The 22,404-nt window shown below is 30.2% G+C and overlaps 4 protein-coding genes across 4 annotated transcripts; 2 read left to right on the top strand and 2 right to left on the bottom strand.

Moving 5' to 3' along the window:
- Nucleotides 1-774: 774 nt before the first annotated feature.
- Nucleotides 775-4,191, bottom strand: LOC100820399 (tetraspanin-3). Its single transcript, XM_003541956.4, has 2 exons — nt 3,575-4,191; nt 775-1,365 (listed from the first exon to the last, which is right to left on the bottom strand). Exons 1-2 carry the CDS (start codon nt 4,085-4,087, stop codon nt 1,030-1,032), a joined length of 849 nt encoding a protein of 282 aa, XP_003542004.1. The 5' UTR covers nt 4,088-4,191; the 3' UTR covers nt 775-1,029.
- A 3,359-nt stretch (nt 4,192-7,550) lies between these two features.
- Nucleotides 7,551-8,948, top strand: N-20 (nodulin-20). The gene is made up of 2 exons (NM_001349832.1): nt 7,551-8,008; nt 8,607-8,948. The coding sequence occupies exons 1-2, from the start codon at nt 7,717-7,719 to the stop codon at nt 8,651-8,653; spliced, it is 339 nt and encodes a 112-aa protein (NP_001336761.1). The 5' UTR covers nt 7,551-7,716; the 3' UTR covers nt 8,654-8,948.
- A 3,043-nt stretch (nt 8,949-11,991) lies between these two features.
- Nucleotides 11,992-16,376, top strand: LOC100809009 (interactor of constitutive active ROPs 3). The gene is made up of 3 exons (XM_006594930.4): nt 11,992-12,122; nt 13,630-13,807; nt 14,561-16,376. Exons 1-3 carry the CDS (start codon nt 12,103-12,105, stop codon nt 16,205-16,207), a joined length of 1,845 nt encoding a protein of 614 aa, XP_006594993.1. The 5' UTR covers nt 11,992-12,102; the 3' UTR covers nt 16,208-16,376.
- Nucleotides 16,377-20,682: 4,306 nt separating this feature from the next.
- LOC778104 (Dof11) lies at nt 20,683-22,117 on the bottom strand. Its single transcript, NM_001249697.1, is given in 2 exon segments — nt 20,683-21,513; nt 22,091-22,117. Coding segments are annotated over 2 exon segments (858 nt in total).
- Nucleotides 22,118-22,404: the final 287 nt, after the last annotated feature.

A 22,404-nucleotide genomic window follows, 5' to 3' on the forward strand; every position in this document is an offset into this window, starting at 1 on the left:
TAACATAATGATATTTAATATATTTTTTTGAATTTTTTTATTTTAAATACTTAAATTTAAAAAAAACTAAAATTTTAAATATTTTGTTACTAATATTAAGTTATAATTTATAAAATAATATTATTTGTTTTGTATAAAAGAATTTACTATTAACAACATCTAATATTTTAGTAATAAAAGTAATTATTAAATTAAAAATAGCATAATATATTAATATAAAATAAACAATACAACTTAAAGAAAAATATAAAAAATAAAAATTATATTAGTTGTCTACTTGTTTGTATGAATAATTATTAGAATTATGTTAAAAATACATGTAATTTTCGTTTAAATGTCTTAGATTTTTAAATTTACTTTTTTTTAAAATTAAAATATTTTGTATTATTTCTTTCATTTACATAAAAAATTAAATTCAATAACATTATTTAAAAATTATCTAAATTTTAAATATACAAAATATATTAAATAAAATAATATTCAAAAATTATATGAAATATTTTAAGTAAATCAATATTAAAAAATATATGACATATTAAATAAAACCATATAATATATATATATATATATATATATATATATATATATATATATATATAAAAGATATCAAATAAAACTAATAAGAAGTGAAATTAAAAATATTTATTTAATAATTAAATAAATAAAATTATTTATAATTTTTTTAAAAAATTGAAATAAACAAATGAAAATACAAGTAAATAAAAAAACCTAATATAAAAAACTTTAAAAGTAAAAAGAAAATATAACTTTAACTTCTAGTACAAAAATCGTATCACCTATTATAATTTATCTAATTTTAATAATAATTTAAAATTGACTGTCAAATGTAAAAAAAAATAAAAAAAATACACCTTTTGTTAAACTCCTGCATACATCATTAATGACATATAAAGCACGAAAGCTAGAAACATAGGGACATAAATAAGAGGATACGAATAACACCCTTAATTTGTATTCCTAATTAAACAGTTGCTGCAGCTGGCTAGAAATGAATATGAATGATATCTGCTACTTAGGTTGTAATGTTGTCATCCTTGTTTGACCACATGGTTCGCAGTTATTTATCCTGCGGTTGTTCTTATACGCAGCATAAGCAATGATGTAAAGAACCACAAGGGTTACCAAGACAGGAATATTAATGACGGAAACCTTCCTCCAACTTTTCTTTAGAGTAGCCAACACACCAGCCTTGCATGAGTCACAGTCATAGCAAAGCAAGTGTTGGTCATTGCTCCACCTAGTGCAGTCTGGGTTGCTTCCCACCACCACTCCTTCTCTTGGCCTCCACACCGTCTCGTTCTCATACACATACCCACACTCTCTCTGGGGCTTGCAGCATCCAGACTACAATTAAACACGTACAAGAGCAACTTATATATGTTTATTTATTCACTTTAATAATGATATACTCACATATTATTCAATCTCTGCTCATCATTCAGATGCACCAAAAGTTTTATTTCAATTAGTCATCACTATAACTTAAGATCACTTAAAAATTACACATGCTTCTAAATCTCATCTTTCTTAAATTGACTGGATGTGAGAACGTGGTCAACTTTTAACTTTATTTATAGTTTATTAAAGTGAAAATAATTTAATCTTTAATTAGTGTAAAGAAACACTTTATTGCATAAAAAATAACTATTTTTATAATGATAAAATTAGGTATCCATTTAAATGTAAGCAATTTCCATGCTAAATTCACATGAGGCTTAATTGGATATTTTATCATTTAATTATTTATTTTACTAATTTTATAACCTATTTTTTATTTTGTGCATTTTATTGTCACATTTTTCATTATTTCCATACTTAATTCTCATAATGTACTAATTTTATCACCTATTTTTTTATTTTGTGCATTTTATTGTCACATTTTTCTTAATTCTCATAATGTTAGTAACAAAACAACGGTATTTTGTAAAATTGGTACCAAAATAATTTTGTTTTATTTTTCTTTAAATTTTTTGTGACACATAAACAATGATAAGATGCACAAAAATTAAAAAAATAATTAAGATGATTAAATTTGTAAGAAAAAAACTTGAACAATTGGTTTAATAGTCAAAGTTGTTTCCAACTATAATCCAAAATAACATAATTATTAATTTTTCAATCCAATAATATTTCCTATTCATTCGGATAATTTTTTTTAATAACCAGAATGTGTAATCCTTCTTTTACCGGATCGACCTATTTTTAAATAAAGTGATATTTTTAATTGTCACTCAATAAAATCAAGCCAAAAATCAAAATTCACACCTTAAGAAACTCAAATATCAAATTACTTATAAATCATTTATGCCAATAATTTTTTATATTCATACCAATTCATTTGGCATCAGACATAAGCAACAAGCCAAGACTGCATTATGAATTAGACTGAATTTCTATTTATTTGTTTTGGTCGATATAGACCGCATTATATCATAGACTGGATCCAAATCAAAGTCTACTATCTTTATATTTTTTGTTTTTGTTTTATGGAACATATATAGAATAATCTGTATATAATTAATGTCTTATGTTTTGGTCAAGGTATCATTCTTGCTATGTGATATTATTTTTAGTCTTGTTAGGCGATGTTTAAAAATATGGGAGGGTGACACATTTTAATTAATATTCAACAATGACGTCCCTAATAAGAATCTTTAATCAGCTAGTTGTCCTAGCTAGCCAACATATATCTTGAGATAATTTGTTATTCAACTTTATTATTTAAACATAAAAAATAACAATATTTATAATATTAAATATAATTATCTTTATATGTGATAGAAAAATAGAGAAAACGATTATAAATAAAAGAAAATAGTGTATACACCATGAACGGATAATATAAATAATTTTTATATTTCTTTCCATTACAATTTATCATATATTGGTGTACAATTTTATTTTTCACCTGTAGAAATTAACCTATTAAAAAAATAATAATTTATTATAGAAATAATATACATACTATATCTCAAATATTTTGGTTTCTCATGGGTCACTTAATTAGTTAATTTGCTTTCCCGTCGTTGACATGGGTAACAAACAGTTGATTGGCCTATAAAAACCCATCGTCCCCACTCCCCACATGGGGTAGGAATCATTAAGGTGAGATCTACCCACCCCATGAAGTGCATGCAGCACTTCGAATTCGTTTCATTCTAGTTCTCTCTCTATATATATGACGACGCAGATTACTTCCTTCGTACAAGACCAAATTAAAGCCCAAAACTTTCTAAAGAAAAAAAAAATAGAAAATCCAAGAGTACTATTTGTATTGGTTTCAAAACACAACAAATTCTCCAACTTACACAGAAATTTCCTTTCCGAATTAATTTTGACTTAACACAGAAATAACCAAAAGTAGAAATTAACTAATATTGAGTTGGTTTGAGACGTTGATAAACAAAAAAACTTAATTAGGAGAAAAAACTCTACTATTAAAAGTGATATGTTAAGTTATTCGATCATGGATATGATAAAGCAGTTGATACATGGCTTCCATGGTAACCAAATAATAACAAAACAAAAAAAAGGAAAAGAAAAAGATATATACCTGAATAGGAGAGAGCTTCCTGAGGTAGAACATATCAGCAGTTTCAGGCACCCCATCAACGGTTCTCCCAATCTTCCCACAAACCCTAGAGTCCCTAACACAAGACCTTATCTTTCTCCAATAGCCATCACTTTCCACGCGTTTCTTCAACCAACCATCGTAGTCCTGCAGGTAATACTCCAAGTAAGCGCGGTTCAGTGTCTCCCTCCCGGAACCCTTGGCTGTGACAGCATATGCAAAGACGATGAAGCCAACGAGGACCAAGAGTATGAAGAGCATGACAACGAGGTAGAGGCTCATGAGGAAGCTGTTCCGGTAACAGGCTCCGACCAAACCGGCTAAGGATGTAACCATGACGCTGATTCCTATGACGATTAACGGCCACTGAAGGAACTTGAGGCATTCTGTGTTGTTAGCTCTGGTGCTCAGCCATATCCCACACACAAGGATTGGAACTGACAGCAAAAAAGTCAAGAAGTTTAACAAACCGATCAAGTGGTTGCTACCTCTCATCGTTTACTTTCTTTTATTTCTTGTATTTTTTTTTGTTTTATGGTTCCCTAGCTTCCACTTATATATATACACACTGCCTCTTCCTCTTCAATGTTTTAGTTTTGTGATAGTATATAAATGAAAGAGAGACCGAGAGAGATAGATAAAGAGAAAATATGAGAGTTAATTAAATGTATAAAATTATATTAATGTTTTCGTTTTGTGATAGTATATAATTTCATTGGATTAACAAATCAAACATTTTTTTTAAAAAAAATTATCATTTTTATTTTTCTTACTTGTTGGATGGACTATGAACACAGTACGCATGATGGGATACATTCAGGGCTGTGTAGAGAAATTTTGGGGCCTAAGTAAAAAAATTTAAAAATACTTTATATAATACTAAAAATAATTTTTTTTTAGTTTTTTGAGTTGTAAAATTATTTATTAATGATTTTTTAAAATTCTTATATTAATCTTTTGCTTTGTTTCTTTAAATCTTCAAAAGCAGAGTCACATTTCTTATTTTATATTTTATATTACTTCAATTTTATAAAGAATAAGAATAAAATAAAAAATATAAATAAATAAATAAATATTACTAAGTAAATAAGAGAAAATAATGGCTGTAAAAAAAGAGAAAATAATGAGATGATACAACTTGAAAATGGAAAGAATTACATGTTGATATCAATTATCTACTTGAACAATTTACTTAAAGTCTTCAAAAATATATGGAAAAAAAAACAAGAGAAAAAAATGGGATAGGCAAGAGAATTTATAGTAAAAATATCTACTTTAAATTTAATGTGCCACCCGTGCATTAAGGAACACACCATATTCGTGTTTGCATCACAATACTTACAAGATTTTCATTCACAAAGAAAACCAATAACATTCAAATCAAGCTACCTCGCCTATAACTGCAATCATTTTCATAATCATGGCATATGCATTACTTTCTTTCATTTCTTGTATTGTTTTTTGTTTTATGGTTCCCTAGCTTCCAATTATATATATATATATATATATATATATATATATATATATATATATATATATATATATATATACACACACCCATGCACCGACATACACTGCCTCTTCCTCTTCAATGTTTTATGTTTATTACATATATATTTTATTGATTATATATCTCTCAAGCTGGATCAGTAACAACAACCACAACAAGAAATATTTGTTAAATATTAGTTGTTGACTGACTAGTAATAAACAATGTAAACATCTCATTAATAGATAATTAGATGTGATAAATGAAAGAGAGACCGAGAGAGATAAAGAGAAAAGATGAGAGTTAGTTAAATGTATAAAATTATATTAATGTTTTAGTTTTGTGATAGTATATAATTTCATTGGATTAACAAATCAAACATTTTTAAAAAAAATTATCATTTTTATTTTGCTTACTTGTTGGATGGACTACACATGCATGATGGGATACATTCGGGGCTGTGTAGAGCAATTTTTGGGCCTAAGTAAAAAAAATTAAAATACTTTATATAATACTAAATATATTTTTTTTAGTTTTTTGAGTTGTAAAATTATTTATTAATGATTTTTTAAAAAATTTATATTAATTTTTACTTTCTTTCTTCAAATTTTCTTTTCATTTGTATGGTGCTTAACCTTTTTTACTTCTACAATAAGACTTTGCCTCTAGAAGACATTTGAATCTAGATCATTATAATTGAAAGGACAAGGTCTGGTTCTTTATGATATGTTTACACAATCATTTGAAGAAAGGGTAGAATCATTACTAAATCCTATCAAGTACAAATTTTGGTATCCCAAGCTACATATCTTCTAGCTTGCTTAAGTCACTTTTATAAGCTTAAAAGTATAGTTTTTGATGCTACTGCCACATTATTACTTATGATTAAATAAAGTGTTTATTCATCTTCGTTGGTTTAATATTCTAATATATGAATATTCTAATATAATCTTTACTTATATTCACCACATTATTGAAATCTTGACGTTGAAGCTTGAGATGTTATGAAATGACGAGAATTTTCATGATTGACCATGATCTTCTTAATTAATCACAACCTAATTAGTATACCATGATAATTATTAAGTAAAAATAGTATTAGATCTTTATGAATTTGTGCATTTGTAACTTTTTTACTTGATTGAACAATTGTACTTGTCTAAAGGTGTGTTTTATCAAGAAAGTACATGAAATAGTATAAAAACTCGCATAAAATATCATTCAAATTATGATGTATCAATAATTAAACAAAACAAATTTTTTATATTTTCAAAATGAAAGAAATGACATTCTAATTTAAATATTTTTAAGAAATTATATAATATAAGAATTAGCTTTTATAATAATTATCGTGCAAAACAAACTATTTGAATTATAAGGTGAGATATAATAATTGTACTTGTTTAATGAATTAAAACTTTAAAAAATATCAAGCATTTTTAAATAATAAAATGAAATGACTCTTAATCTTAATGAAGCATTTCTTTGTTAACCGAATTTTTCCAAAATGTCAACATTGTCTGATGGAAGTTTTTATTCTATATATCCAATACACGAATGGGAAAAACATTTCTTTATTTATAGTATTATTTTGATCACAAATATGGTTGATAAATTTTTCTTTTTGCTGAGTATATGGTTGATAAATTATTGAATGTAGTTAAAAATAATAATTATATAACTACTTTTTTATTCTTACATGCATTTTTTGTAAGAAATAATCTTACCCAAGGCAATGAGGCATGTACGTAAAGTCATCAAATGTAAGAATTACCTCTTTTAAATACTCCAAATGACGGTTGAAAATTAAATAAATTCACATTTATTGCGTCAATCATCGATTTCTGTTTTAATCAATTAACCAAAACAAAAAAATGTCTGTTTTAATTAACAATAAATATTTACTTTTTGTTTTGGTGAATTAATTAAAAAAGTGTAACCAAAAATATTTACTTTTTTATTTAAAAAAATATATATATTTTTACTTTTTAAAACGTACTGTCATTTAGAGGAGATTTTTGTTTTTGTTTTTTTAAAGCATTTGAAGTTGTTAAATTATTAAATGTAAGGGTCTGGCGACATCTCTTCAGATTAGGAAATTTAAACTATAGTTTACCACTCTAAACAACTTATTGTTTATGCATATAAAAAACTTTAACCAAAGGAAAAAGGAAAGAAATAAATATGAATATTGCAGTAGTAATTAGTGTAATGATAAAATATATTCTATTGTTAATTTTAATGTTAGAAAGGCAAATGTATATATAGCTCTTGGAAAGCAAATGAGTCAGGATATATGACAAAGATCGCGCAGGTCTGGTTCTTTATGATATGTTTACACGAATCATTACTAAATCCTATCAAGTACAAATTTTGGTATCCCAAGCTACTTATCTTCTAGCTTGCTTAAGTCACTTTTACAAGCTTGAAAATATAGTTTTTGATGCTACCATTGTTACTTATGACTAAAGAAGACGCTGGTATTGATGCCATTACTCCTGAAGAAGGCAAAGCCAATAATATTATTGAGGCGTATGAGTCACCTAGATTCCAAAAGTTTGTGACACATTGCAGCTCACATGTTACTCAAACATGCAGTGGAAATGATCCATTAAATAATCAGGAGGCCAGTAGAATGAATAGTCCATTTGGGTTGTCTTTTTGCCTTTTTGATTCTATGGAGAAGTGCTTGGCAGACCATAAAGCCTCACTTAAAGATCCCCAAGATAACAACAACCTAGCTTCAATGTCGTCTCTTCCTGGCTCAATCCAAAATCAGCCACTCCTCATTGAGACTGTAAAATTCAGAACCGTCTTGAAAACCTGTTCCCATGTCAGTGCACAATATTGTTTCACTAATCCTAACGTTGCTACATCGGCTTTAGCGGATTGTCTCATGCCATCTCTCAATCAATGTGTTTATCCTGGTATGTTTTGTTTTGTCAATTACTACTACTCCATTTTTTTTTCAATGGCTAAATATATAAATCATATATAAATTAAGAAATATAATTAACTAATACATTTTTATTTTTGCATTTACTAACAAACTCATTTCAGTTGAGCCTTATCAAAAATAAATTCTATTTGACTTCTCACTACTTTTATTCACTTTCTAATTGATAAAAAAAAAAATTGCACAATCGAGTAACAAAACATGTAAAAAAAATTGTTTTTTTTTCTCCATAGATTTTTAATATATAGCTGGTGTTTTATCAAATTTTATACTCTTCGTAAATAAGAAGAGAGATAAATACAATTTTTTAAATGAAAAAAAATTATGTAAAAATCTAACACGAGAGAATTCATTTTACACAAATACATATACTCAAATGCATTTATGTGTAATTAGCCCATGTATAATAATACTTTTTGCAACTATAGTGTGGCTTCTAATGATTTTTTTCTTACATTAGATATATTTATATTTATTTTAATTATATAACAGGCTTCACATACATGGTTTATTATTGTATTTCTCAAATGTTTAGATGTTAAGGTTTAAAATTAATCTTTTTTATGCAGGTTCTATCTTATTACCACCCCCGCCACCACCCCCGCCACTTATTTAGATCTTTGAAGTACTTGCTATAGAAAAATATAACTGGGTTTGCTCAATCAGCCTATGTAATAATCCTTTGCCTAGTCAAGGGACAAGTCTTAATCTATCTTGAAACATCCATAGTTATATGTCAATAATACATATGATTGACTTGCAAGCTTGTTTTATGATGAAGGATTTATTATACCTTCAATATTCCAATTAGCTACATCTGGTTTGTGTAAGAAATCACTTGTCATGAATCATGATCGTTAATGGCTTTCCTACTTAATAGCTAGTAATTAATAAAACATGTTTTACATCTATTTTTTTGTTGTTGGATTTCCATTGGCACACATAATCAATTTAGGAAATTAGCTAGCTATGGAGGTTTGTTTTCATGGATTCGAATTTAAGAAATTACAATTGATATATTTTGAAAACCACCTTAAGAGTTATATGTCGGGTTGTTTTAAGTTGATTCTGTGTTTTATATTTTCTTAAGAAATCTAGACTAGACTAATAATATTTTACTTTAAGTTTTTTATGATGAAAAATATACTTTAATTAAAATTTTATACTTCTGTTATTTTAATTGTGATCTAACTATACACGATGTTAAAATTAATATATATTATAATAATAAGTTAGGGTTAATTAACCTAATTTTTTCCATATTTAATTTATTCAGTAATCTTGATTGAGTTGAGTTTGAAATCAACTATATCATCCTAACAAATTTTTGAATCTAAAGTGGTACGTAATTGCCAAATTTTATTATATATTATAACATATGATTGTCATATTTGATTCTCAAATAAAAGCACAATGAATATGATTCTAATAATTGAAAACATATCAAATAATCTTTACTATGATTTCTCATGTTTAAAAACTTTTAATCTGTTTATCACTCTTTTTTCTTAAAACAAGTTGGATTGTAAAAGTGGCATATGTGGTGTTAGTGTATTGGTATCAGATTATACAAAATGTTTAGTAAGAGTAAAAATATATTTTTAATATTTTTAAACCAAACAATCTAAGAAGGTTAACTTTCATTTTATTTCTCTTCATTTTCTTTTAAACCAAACAACTTAGTAATTTCACCTTATTTCTTATCTATTATTTTCTTTTCTTTTCTCATCTACCTACTTCCTCCCCCCTCTATTTTTTTCCCCTCTTTAATGGAATCCATTCAGTTTTCTTTAATTCACGCTGAGTCTGTCAAACATTGCCATTTGCCACCCCCACTAATAGTAAGATCAAATATGATGATGAAGGGCCTTCAACCAACAGGCCTAAACTAACAACAACAAGCCTCTTTAGTTTATGGACTTTATTAAATATTAAATTTATGTTTTAGTGAAGTTTGACTGGTTGTGTTGGCACCAACTGTAGTTGTTTGAATTCCCTAAAATCTTAGCATCCAGATAGATAGCTAAGATCGTTGTATGCACCGTTAGACTCGAGCTTATTAATGATGTACATTGAATGAAAAGAGACAAAGAATGTTGACCTACTTTTTTATTTACAGAATAGTTATAAACCTTGTTTTCAGTAGTTGGTAGCTATCATTTTGTGCTTTCATACCGTTTCAATGTTTCCCAGACCAATGTCCAAGGAAACAAAGGACTGCCTCCTAGCTATTGCTGGAAAGTTGTCAGCTTTATAGGCTCAGTTTGATACCCAACAACAAATTCATGACACAATACATGATTGTCTCACTACAGCCATCCAAAAACTATGTGAATCCATAGCTGCCCAAAAACCCTACATCCATAGAACAAAACACCTTTATTATAATGTCCCTAAACCCCATTAAACCACCTACCTCGACCACAGACCCACCGCCATCCCCACACCTAGCTCTATTCTTCTTCTATGTATCTAATATTATTAACAAGTTATTAATCTGGATGCTACTTGATTCAATTTTCTTATACAAATTATTGATATTCTGCTGTTACACCTGAGAAAACGACCTCCTCGGAGAAATCCACACAATGTCTCCCATTACACCTAATGTCCTCCTCAACCTTCAACGATAGTGGTGGTGGCAAGGTGCTTGGCGACATAGGATGAGAAAAGGAAGATGAGGTGCAGAGGTTTTGAGTGTGGAATTGGATTTGAATTTTTTAAATAAGATGTTAATTGCTGTAAAAAAATAGATGTAATGATTTTTCAAGGACTAAATTTATCTATCACAAATATTTCAAGTACGTGCTCTCTTTAAAAAAAAAATCAAAACATACTTGAGTTCAATGTTTATGCATTAAGAGTTAAAATAATTTTATATTATTATTTAATAAAAAAATATTATTTAAATTATTTTAAGATAATCATTTTAAAAATTAATAAATTTATAATACATTATAAATCAATTGGATGATTATGTAAAAAATATATATTTTGAATTAACTTTTTTGGTCATAAAAGAAGTAATTATTTTTTTAAAATACTCTCTTCGATCCTATATATTGGTCACAAATCATCAAGACCAAGAAAGAAAAGTTAAGTCATTAAATATGTTTGAAAATAAAATAAGTTTCCAATTATACCCTATCATAATTACATATTCAACTAATTTAACTAATAACTAATTAATTGTTTAGCCTAAATTATCATCTCATACTCTCTCTCTTTCATGTCATTATTAATATTCATGCATTCCTGTATTATCTTTATCAATGGATATGGACTAATAGCAATCTTCAATCTCAATATCTCACTTTACTAATAATAAAGTGTTGAGAATAATATAAATGAAAAAATTGAAAAATCGTTATTAATAAATTAATTGATAACTTATAAATAAGACCAAGTATTCATTCTAGAATATGACCAATATATAGGATCAAAAGAATATAAATTTAGCTTAATTTAATTTTCCCAATAAAGAATACACTCCTAATACTTTTTGGGCTTTGTGCCTAACTAACATGGTGGGTGCTCATTTGAATTAATCCTGAATATCATCTGATACAATCTTAGAATGTAAATTTAAATCTAATTTAATCCCTCAAAGTTAAATTAAAGAATGAGGATTATCCCTTATTTATATATTCTAATCTTTATCTTTCTCCTTTCTGGCTTGGATTTTTTTCATTAGTTATTATTTTTTTTTAGTGATGTCTTCAGTTTTAGATATATGTAATGTAATTAATGTTCTTCATGTACGACGAAAAGGGAAGAAGAAAAATGTAATTTTTATAGTAAATAAATGAGAAGTAGAAATTGATGTAAGCAATTCTTTTCTGCATTTATGGTTTGATATATGATGATTAAGAGTGCATTCTTTCTGCATGAATCTATTTATTTCCTCTCCAACTTCATTGACCTTCACATTGGATTCCCTTGTCTCATCAGTTAATGATATTTTTCTGAACTGTTGTAGTCCTTGTGGGTCAGGGAGCATTCAAGTGTAGCGAGTTCCTAATTTTTAATCCGTTTTACTTTCCTGGAATACAAGGCAGTTTAACCATGCAGACCCCAAAGACAAGGTAAGCTTCAATTGCTTTTTTCTGTTTTAAATGTTGCTTCTGTGCATTCCTTGTTCAAAATTATTTTGGTTCTTTAAAATGCTCTATGAAAAGGCTAAATCGACGGGATTGTTCACCTTGAATTATGATGTGGCATAACTCATGTTTCAAATTCAAACGTCAACTACCATATCTGGAACAAACTGTGCTCAAGAATATAAAGCTTTAATGCATAAGCTTATATAACTTTGTTCCACATTGGTGGGTCTAGTTAAAAGTTCACACATGCTTAGCACTTAGCATTAGCGCAAGCAAATGTTTTTTAACTATTCACAATTTGTCCTCTTCGATTAAACTTTTTTCTGCCTAAATCTTCCCACTTTTACCAAGTTTCTCACTTAGTTCATGCCATTTTCATATCAAGCTATTAGCTATGGTGTTGAAACATTCTGGAATCTGGGTAGTAAGATCGAATCTTAAATTATGATGCTTGTCTTTTTTATTACTCTTATTTATTAATTCCCTTCCTTACTATAGTACAATACTCCGTAAAGCTCAAGTTTCTGACGTTAATTATGTTTGTTTGGCTTTTGTCGCCGAGTCCAGTCTTTTATTTTTTCAAAGACTAATCATATTTTGTTCAAGTGCGTTTTTATATAGGCGCCGTTAACTGCGGAATGGGAGATTAGGACCCGGGGCAGTTCTTCCCAATTACTATGATAATTATAATCATAATAATGTGGACTAAAGTTTGGTTGAATTGATTTCCCTGCGTCAATACTCAATATTACTATCTTTTTCAAATGGCTATAATGTTACGTTATATAACAATTATTACTATTTTTTTTTGGATGGATCAGCATTCAGCAATAGCATCAGATAGTCCCATCGCTATTTACCATTGATTGTATCTACCAAAAGGAAGAACCATTGATTGTACGATGGTAAATGGTGATAATATATCTTGAAAGAATAACATTCATGGTCAATTCCTGAAATTCTGAAGTTGAAATTTCAATATTTTTTTTTTGACGGAAAAATTTCAATATTTATAACCCTGTAAACAACCATAATGTTGATTTTACAACTTGTGATTGGAGAACTAGTTAATTATATGGTTAATGAGATTTACGTTACTTCTGACAAGACTTGATTCAGTTGATTGTAACTTACAGGAGTACTATTACTCGCGTATTTATAATACTCATTATGGCAATAGTAATTGTAATTTCGGTTTTAAATCTGCATCTTGTCTGTTTAAATTTGTCCAATGTTATGGATTTTGGAGCATCTCTACTCTCCTCTATGCTCATTTTGCTCAACCACAAGGGAATCTCTGTAATGAGTTAGCAAGTTCAGATTTGCGAGTGATATAAAGACATTGGTTTTGCTTATATGGCAAAGCGTTTATTGCTGGTATTTATTGCTAGAAATTTGAGATGTGCGTTTCCATATACCAATGCAATACTACATGATTATCATATTACTACTATTACTAATTCATAACGCTTAGATATTCTGATTTCAGAAGTAGTAGTAGCTCCTCTGAAGTGCCTCAGAAAGTGTCCCCTCGTGGTGGACGCCGACTCAGGCCTGCTACACTGGACACTACTGCATCTTCATTAAGCCAACCTAACAAAACATCAAAGGATAATACAAGTCCCAAACTCACCGACCGCAGATCACCCAGAAGCCCCGCTCCTGAGGTAAGTAGTAACACTTTTTCTTTAATTGTGTAACAAAATCGATCGTAGGGCTTTTGATTAGAAAGTGTTTTTTTTATGATAACGTAACAAGCACAAAAAATCTGTTTGTAGTTTCTTTCTTTCAAAAATAAAAAAACAAACATCAAAGCTTCATGTTATGCTTACTAAAAGCGCTTTTGATTTTTGCCGAAATTGTAGGATGTTGTTATGATTATGCTTTTTTTTTTCCAAGCCTTTAGGCTTACTTTTTGAAAAGGTGGTGTTAACTGTTGAAGGCTTTAGAGTTGGCTTTTATTTTTTTTGTTATTTTTGGATAATATAGTACTGATATAGCTAATGAGAAGGTAATTGAATTATGGGTCGTCTAATAGTGTGGGCACTTAAATTCCTGTACAAAAGCACGTTAGCAGTTAGATAGATATTAAAGGCCCCTTTTGGAAGGATTCTGTTCTTGAACTTATGGCGTATTCGAATTAATTAAGAGAGTGGGTAGAATAAGCTACTTCACTGCCATGTAATAACTTGTCATTGGTTCTATATATGTTTGATGTCGTTGTATATTCGAGACTTGTGAAAGATTAGGTTGATCCTCTTTTGAGCCTCTTTTGTTTACTTTTAGTCTTTTTCTAATCCATGTTGAAAGCACAAACATGGTGTGTTGTTTTATACAATTCCTCATAACAACAATTATGCAACAGTTAGAAATTTGTCTCAGAATTCTAAACCATTATAATTTATTTTCTGTTGCTTTAGAGGAAGCGTCCTAGCAGAATATTCGAATTGGAATCTCAGAATTCTCAACTCAAAGAGGATTTGAAGGTGGTGAGGAACCAGCTCGGTGTGTCTGAATCATGCAAGAAGCAAGCTCAGCAAGATGCTGAAGAGTCCAAGAAGCAAGTAGCTTCCCTATCCTTGAAACTTGAAGATTCTCAACAGCAACTTGTGAAGTTCTCGGCTACAGAACAATCTCGTGTTGTTGAGCTCCAGAAAACCATAGAAGAGCATGACAAGACTTGGCAATCCGAGCTTAGGAATGCCCAACAGAAGCTCTCAGACAACACCGCTGCGCTTACCTCTGCCATCGACGAAATTCAGCAGCTCAAGGTTCAGCTTGAATTGGTAGCTAACTGTGAGAATGCGCACACGCAAATTGCGGAATCATCAGACGTGGAGCTGCTAAACTTGAAGGATAACTTGGCAGAATCTCTTTCTCTTGTGGAGAACATGAAAAACCAACTTAAAGATTCCAAAGAGTCAGCTCAGGCACAAGCTTTGGTCAATGAGACTTTGAGGCAACTTGAGGCTGCAAAAAGAACTGTTGAGTTTCTGAGAGCTGATGCTGCTAAAGCTGTCAATGGCTACAACTTTGCTTCTTTGGAGTTAGACCAATCTAGAGCACGGGTGAACTCACTAGAGGAACTAGTAAGCAAACTTGAGTTTGGCCTCATTAGTAACAAATGCAACGGTTCTATAAATTTTGCAGATGATAGTATCATGGAGATATTACAAAAGGGTGAGACAGATTCTAATCGCATTGAAGCACAAATTTACTCTTTGAGGTCTGCAATAGAGAGTGCTGAAACTAAGCACCAGGAAGAACAGATCGAGTGTTCTGTGAAGATTAGGAAAGCCTATGAGTTGATTGAACAGATAAAATCAGAATCAAGCAAGAGGGAATCTCAGCTAGAGGCTGAATTAAAAAGAAAGAATGCCGATATTGAAGAGTTGAAGGCTAACCTAATGGACAAGGAAACTGAGTTGCAGTGCATTGTGGAGGAGAATGAGAAGTTGAATTTGAAGCTTGAAAAAAGGATGTCATCACAAAGAGAACATGAACTTCAAAAGGAGCTTCGAAAACTAGATGAATGCGTGGCTGGATTGAAGGCCGACCTGATGGAAAAGAAAACAACGTTGCAAAGCATATCTGAAGAGAATGAAATGCTGAAGTTGGAGATCAGTAAGAGGTTTGCACATGGTGGTAAGGTGATGGAGGAAGTTGCTGCACAACTAGAGGCAGCTAAGGCTTCGGAACGCGAGGCGGTTATGAAGCTTGGTATTGTGATGGAAGATTCAGACAGAAGCAACCGAAAGGCGGCGAGGGTGGCCGAGCAACTGGAAGCATCTCAAGCAGCAAATTCAATAATAGAAGCTGAACTAAGAAGGTTGAAGATACAGTCTGATCAATGGAGAAAGGCTGCAGAGGCAGCTGCTGCAATGCTCTCAGCAGGGAACAATGGGAAACTTAGTGAGAGATCAATGTCTTTGGACAACAACTATAACTCTATAATGAACAAGTACTCACCTTTTTGTGAAGAGCTTGATGATGATGATTTTCAGACCAAGAAAAATGGCAACATGCTCAAGAAGATTGGGGTCTTGTGGAGGAAACCTAAAAAATAGTCAATGTTGGCTGTTTACGAGTTATGACCCGCTTCTAATGTTATGATTATGTTAACTGTAATGTTTATGTTATGCAATTTTGTCTGACCGCTACCCTCCTTTTTGTTTGGTGAAACGTTGTCTACAGATGCTTAGTAGTTTGAATGAATTAAGCGCTTTTATAATTCAAGGACGTGTAGGTAGAGATTAGAGATTGTCAATGTTTAACCCAAAAGGGTTGGGGTAAGGTTTTCTTTCCATCAGTGAAAATCGTGTTTGATTTCTAATGAGTTGGGTGACATCCATAATTTTTCTCTAAGAATAAAAATAAAAAAAGATTGTCAATGTGTTGTTGGCACTTGAGTGGCAATGCCATGTGATTCAAGTTGCATCTCCATTATCCGTTCTTTTGGGCCTCTTTGAGCTTCGGATATGGTTCTTTCGGTGTTTTTTTGGAGAACTTGAAGCCCAAAGTCTATATGCACACAAACTAGTTGCGCCTTGAGGGAAATGAGGGAGTTTAACTTCAAACCTTTTAACGGAGGATATGGTTCTGGATCACCTTGGTTGTTATTATCCAACTAAATATCCATCACTAGCCCGTTCGCTTCCTTTCCATTCAGCCTCCACTTACAAGTTACAAGGACAAAACAATGATCTTATTGTGCGAACTAGAAGGCAAAAAGGATTTCTCCAACTTCAATGCTACACAAAATCCACTATTTCATACTCCCAAGAGCAAAAAGGACACCAAACTTTAATCGTTTAGCTCTAAAATGCAAGTTAGTCTTTTAAACTATGGATTTACATGACTTTTTTTTGGTACTATTTCCACAAACTTCACAGACTCTGGGTCATGAATTTAGTGCAATAAATAAAATGAAAACAATTAATAAAGTTTCATGATATTAATTTGTGAAACTTTTATTCTTGAGATATTTTTAGATCTAACACTACTCTTAAAAAAAATTTAATGTTCGACTTAGCTTATTATTACAAAAAAACAGATACTCGATATTCTTTTTTAAACATAAATTGAGTTAATTTTGAACACTAAAAGAAAAAACAAATCACGCATACAGTAATTAAATTGTATATTGTTCCAGTCAAAGAATGCCCTTAAAGGTTTGCCCAGATCAGCTTTCAGTTCTACTAAAATCAGTTTCAAAATCAAGATAAAGCCAAAATAATAAATAGTTACTTCAACTTTTTAAATTTTCCACCATAATTTTGAGATTCAAAATTCATTTCAAGAGTTTTGAAGCACATGATTGATAAGCTATGCTTGATAACTTTAAGATTCATACATGCATGTTTGATAACTCATCGCATCTAACTTGATAAGCTATCATTCGTTGCTTATGCGTATTTTGAATATATTTTTTTACGTGGTTTCTAATGCTAATGCACTTCTAAGACACGAAGACAAACACACATATGGTAGTCCATTCGAAAGTGCGTTACGTGTTTTTCCTAGTTTGGTTGTTTTGTTCTTTAAGCCTAATTTTTTTTTAATTAAAAGGCTACTTCTATTTAAATTTTTATTTTTTAAAGTTCTTAACATCCTAGATCCTGGTGTTTGTTTTCTACGCAGTACTACTTTGTTAATTAAGTACCCTGACTCACATTCTGACAGTCTTATAATTTTCAAACTGATGTCTGGCCGTGGCAAATTTACTCTAGGGGTACTTTTAAAAACTAATTACGAAAGAGGATCTGTTTTTAAACTTTTTATGAGGGGGGTCTGTTCCTCCACGGATGTCGTCAGAGGAACTGGCGACATAGGTGTCCCGCCGCCATTACAGATGGCGAAGCATGCTGAGCTGGAGGGTGTCGCCAGTGACACAAGCGAGATACACCATACTGGAATGCCGTCAATGCAAATGGCGTTATGCAGTGAATTATTATAATATATATTACAAACATTTGCTTATTACGCTGCTTTTTCACTTTCAAGAAGACGTTGACTCACTCAAACACTTTTTATAAATATTCCTATAATATATATAAACAATTTTCCTAGATACATCATAAATAATTATAAATAAATTAAAAAAATTATAATAGTTTTCACAAATTAAAAAAAATTATTAACAAAAATTATTAACACAAATATATTTTATAAATAATTTTCTATATAAATTAATAATTTTCTATATTAATTATTAATTTGTATAGAAAAATATTTATAAATTATTAACAAATATTTAATTATATAAATTATTTATATAGAAAATTATTAATTTGTATAAAAAATTATTTATAAAATATATTTGTGTTAATAATTTTTTTGAAAACTATTACGTTAATAATTTTTGTTAATAATTATTTGTAAAAATTATTAGTTTGAAAGTGTAAAAGCAGCAATTTTTTATATATATAATTAACAAATAGCGCATAACGCCATTTGTATTGGCGGCACTGCATAACGCCATTCGTATGTCGCCAGTTCGTCTGGCGGCATTCATGCATAATAGTTTTCACAAATTAAAAAAAATTATTAACAATAATTTATATAATTAAACAAATTAATAATTTTCTATATAAATAATTTATATAATTAAATATTTGTTAATAATTTATAAATAATTTTCTATACAAATTAATAATTAATATAGAAAATTATTAATTTATATAGAAAATTATTTATATAGAAAATTATTTATAAAATATATTTGTGTTAATAATTTTTGTTGAAAACTATTACGTTAATCATTTTTGTTAATAATTATTTGTTAATAATTTTTTTTAATTTGTGAAAACTATTATAATTTTTTTATAATTATTTATAATGTATCTAGGAAAATTGTTTATATATATTATAGGAATATTTATAAAAAGTGTTTGAGTGAGTCAACCGTCTGAAAGTGAAAAAGCAGCGTAATAAGCAAATGTTTGTAATATATATTATAATAATTCACTGTATAATGCCATTTGCATTGGCGGCATTCCAGCATGGTGTATCTCGCTTGTGCCGCTGGTGGCACCCTCCAGCTCAGCATGCTTCTCGCCATCTGCAATGGCGGGACACTTATGTCGTCAGTTCCTCTGACAACATCCATGGAGGAACAGACTCCCCTCGTAAAAAGTTTAAAAACAGATCATCTTTCATAATTAGTTTTTAAAAGTATCCCCTACAATAAATTTGCGGTCTGGCCGTTTTCTCACGCCCAAATCCTACGTTGGATTTGGTCTGCAAAGGCCAAGGCCTTAGGCTCATGCGTCACCGAAATTTCTATTTCTTAGGAACACGAAAAATTCTTTTTACTGTTCTTAATGAATAATAAATATCATTACATATTTTCACTACTTAATTTAATTGAGAAATTTTATTTATACAAATTATATAACTTTCTTTACGAAATAGAAAGATAAGAAAACTAAAAATATAATAAATAATGTAATAAAGAAAGATAAAGAAAAAGAGTAAGGGTTTATTTATCTTGAAGAAAATTTTCATTTTCAGTTATAATAATACCATCCTATTTTTGTTCTGTTTCTTATTTTCAAAAGTTTGAATTTAAGATAGTAAAAATACAAAATAAAAATAGAAAAAAATTAAAAGTATTTTATACCATTTCAGCAAGTTTTTTTTAAGGCATACTATTTCAAGTTCAAACAATAAAAATATTTTATAAATTATTAGTATATATATGATTTTATTATATAAATACAATATCCCAATTTAACTTAATTAAACCAGACATTAAGTCCTGCAAGATAGGAACTCTATGAATCCCTTTTGAATAAGCGACAAAACAGTCATGGAATCACATTCCAAAATAACTTTTGGATAATGATTTTCCCACGTTATTTCCAATGCAGTAATAACTAATAACACTAACACCCCATAACTCCGCTGTTAGAACAGAAGATGAGCCAAGTTTTTTCACAAATCCCCCTATCCAGTTGCCTTTGAATAATGCATTTCAGTAGTTGGTAAGTTCTCCATGTTTTACCTGACGTAATAAGATGCAATCATTGTAGAATAATAATATCTTGAAAAACCACACCACTAATTAAAAACCCAAAAAGCTCCTGAAAGTAGTCTGAAACAGTTATTCTAACTGTTTAGACTTCAGACGCCCGGGGTCAGGTTGTACAAAATAAACTACGACACATCACTATCATTCTTCTCTTTCATCTGTGATCTGTCTGTCAAATAATTAAGCAAATTAATAATGCTCTATATACTATTTCCCTCCACCTTCATTGCATTGGTTGGCAAACTACAAATCTGAAATTTCATTAGTCTATTCATCATTAAGAAGATAATTTAATAGTACAGAAAATTTGACAGTTTTTGAGGAGCTAATTAAAAAAACGGAGGGAAAACAATACAAGTAAAGAAAGTGGACCCAAGTGAATCAAATCCCTATTAACCCAAAACTACTCAAGATGATTGACAGTACTTTAATTAAAATTAAGACTGACATATTAGTCAAACATAAATTAGAGGAAATAAGTGCCTTTTGATTTTTCTTGTGGCGGGGGGTCTACATTAGAGGACTTTGGAGAAACCCGTGCCAAGAATTTGTGAAACTGTTCCAACTTGCAATTGTTCTTCCTGAGTCAAGTTCGCCAATGTTAGTGTCTGCATTAATCTGCCATGGGAACCCCCCCAACACCCTCCTTTCACTTTGTTCTCTGCGACTACACATTTCTTGCTTCATTACACTCACTGATTGAGTTGTTGCATTGCTCATTATCACTTGATCGTAAGGGAGCATCATCTCTCCACTAACCCCAACCACACCAGAATTGCCATTATCCACCTCCCCCAAGTCCCCGTTTCCATACATACAATACAAATTCTGAAGATGGTTTTGTGTCTCAAGGAAACCAGTTCGAATTGCATCCAAAAATGAAGGGTTTGCTGAGGAGGGATTCATGCCTGAATTGCCAAGAATGTCACAAAATGAGCCTGTGGTGGGGTTCCCCAAAGTTGAAAGATCACGATCATTGTAACCCAATTGTCCACTTGATTGTTTTTGAAACCTAGCTACTGCTAGAGTGAAGTCATTGGAGTCATAAGACAAATGAGGGAGTGTAGTGAGTGGATTAAGATTGGGTGTCAATGTTTGATCTTGAGCCCTCTTTAATGATGATGATCTCTTCTTCCTGCATCCTCCTCCCACTGGAACATTCCTCAGTGTTCCTCCTTTTGTCCAATATCTCCTACAAGACTTGCAGAAATATCTTGGCTGAGAAAGACTATAATTGTTGTAGTAGCAAAATTTTGTGTTGGTGGAGTCACATCTTGGGCATTTCAGAGCTTGTTCTGGATGAGGCTTTGGCTTCTTCTCCACTGACTGGCTAGACATTTGCTGCAATAAAATATATAAAGTTGTATGAGTGTGGATGAATTAAATAGTTGATTTCAGGCCAAAGTGCCAAATAAAATTTCCCCGGCTGAATCTAAGTGTGTACCGTGAATGATGCATGCGTGCGCACATATATAGTCAGAAAAGGAGAGTTTATGATGCAAATTATAGGTAGAAACAATTGAATATAAAAAATAAAAAAAAACACTCATAATCACACTCGCAAAAAATATATATATCACACCTAAATTTTCAATTCTTGCATTTTGTTGATACACGATTGAAGGGTAATTCACAAAGATGAAGATGGGAAAGTTATAAAATAATTTGCCTTAACATCAAATTCTCAGCTTCGAGAATTCAATTGGAAACACAGATATTATACACACACATATATGGATCATTTCATTATTCATTCTTTAAATTGATCTTGTGGAAGGAAGAATTAAAAACCAATATCAACCACACTCTCAAAAGTAAAACCACACGAAGCAAAGAGAGAAAAGGAAAGAGGATTGTGATTTTAAAATTTTAATCAGGCAATATATCTAGCATGGTGCATGTTAATTAATTATCCTACCTGGGGTTGTCCACTAGAAGGATTCATTCATACAATCAGAATCGGACTAAGCACAACACACTAAGGTTATTAGAATCTCAAAGGCGTGCTTTTATATGTGGGTGTATCTATCTGAGTGTCTAAGTGGTAGTACTTGACATGAAAAAAAGAAGAAAGGGAAAGCGTGAGAGTGCAAATTAAGGTTGAGAATGGAGATATCTTAGGGAGGGAGGAGTCATGCAAATTGCGAAGTGAGGTTGGTAATAGAAACCACAAGACTTGTTTGGATATATATATATATATATATATATATATATATATAAAGCAAGCAAAAC

The sequence above is a fragment of the Glycine max genome, chromosome 13 (assembly GCF_000004515.6).
Source record: "Glycine max cultivar Williams 82 chromosome 13, Glycine_max_v4.0, whole genome shotgun sequence".
NCBI lineage: Eukaryota > Viridiplantae > Streptophyta > Magnoliopsida > Fabales > Fabaceae > Glycine > Glycine max.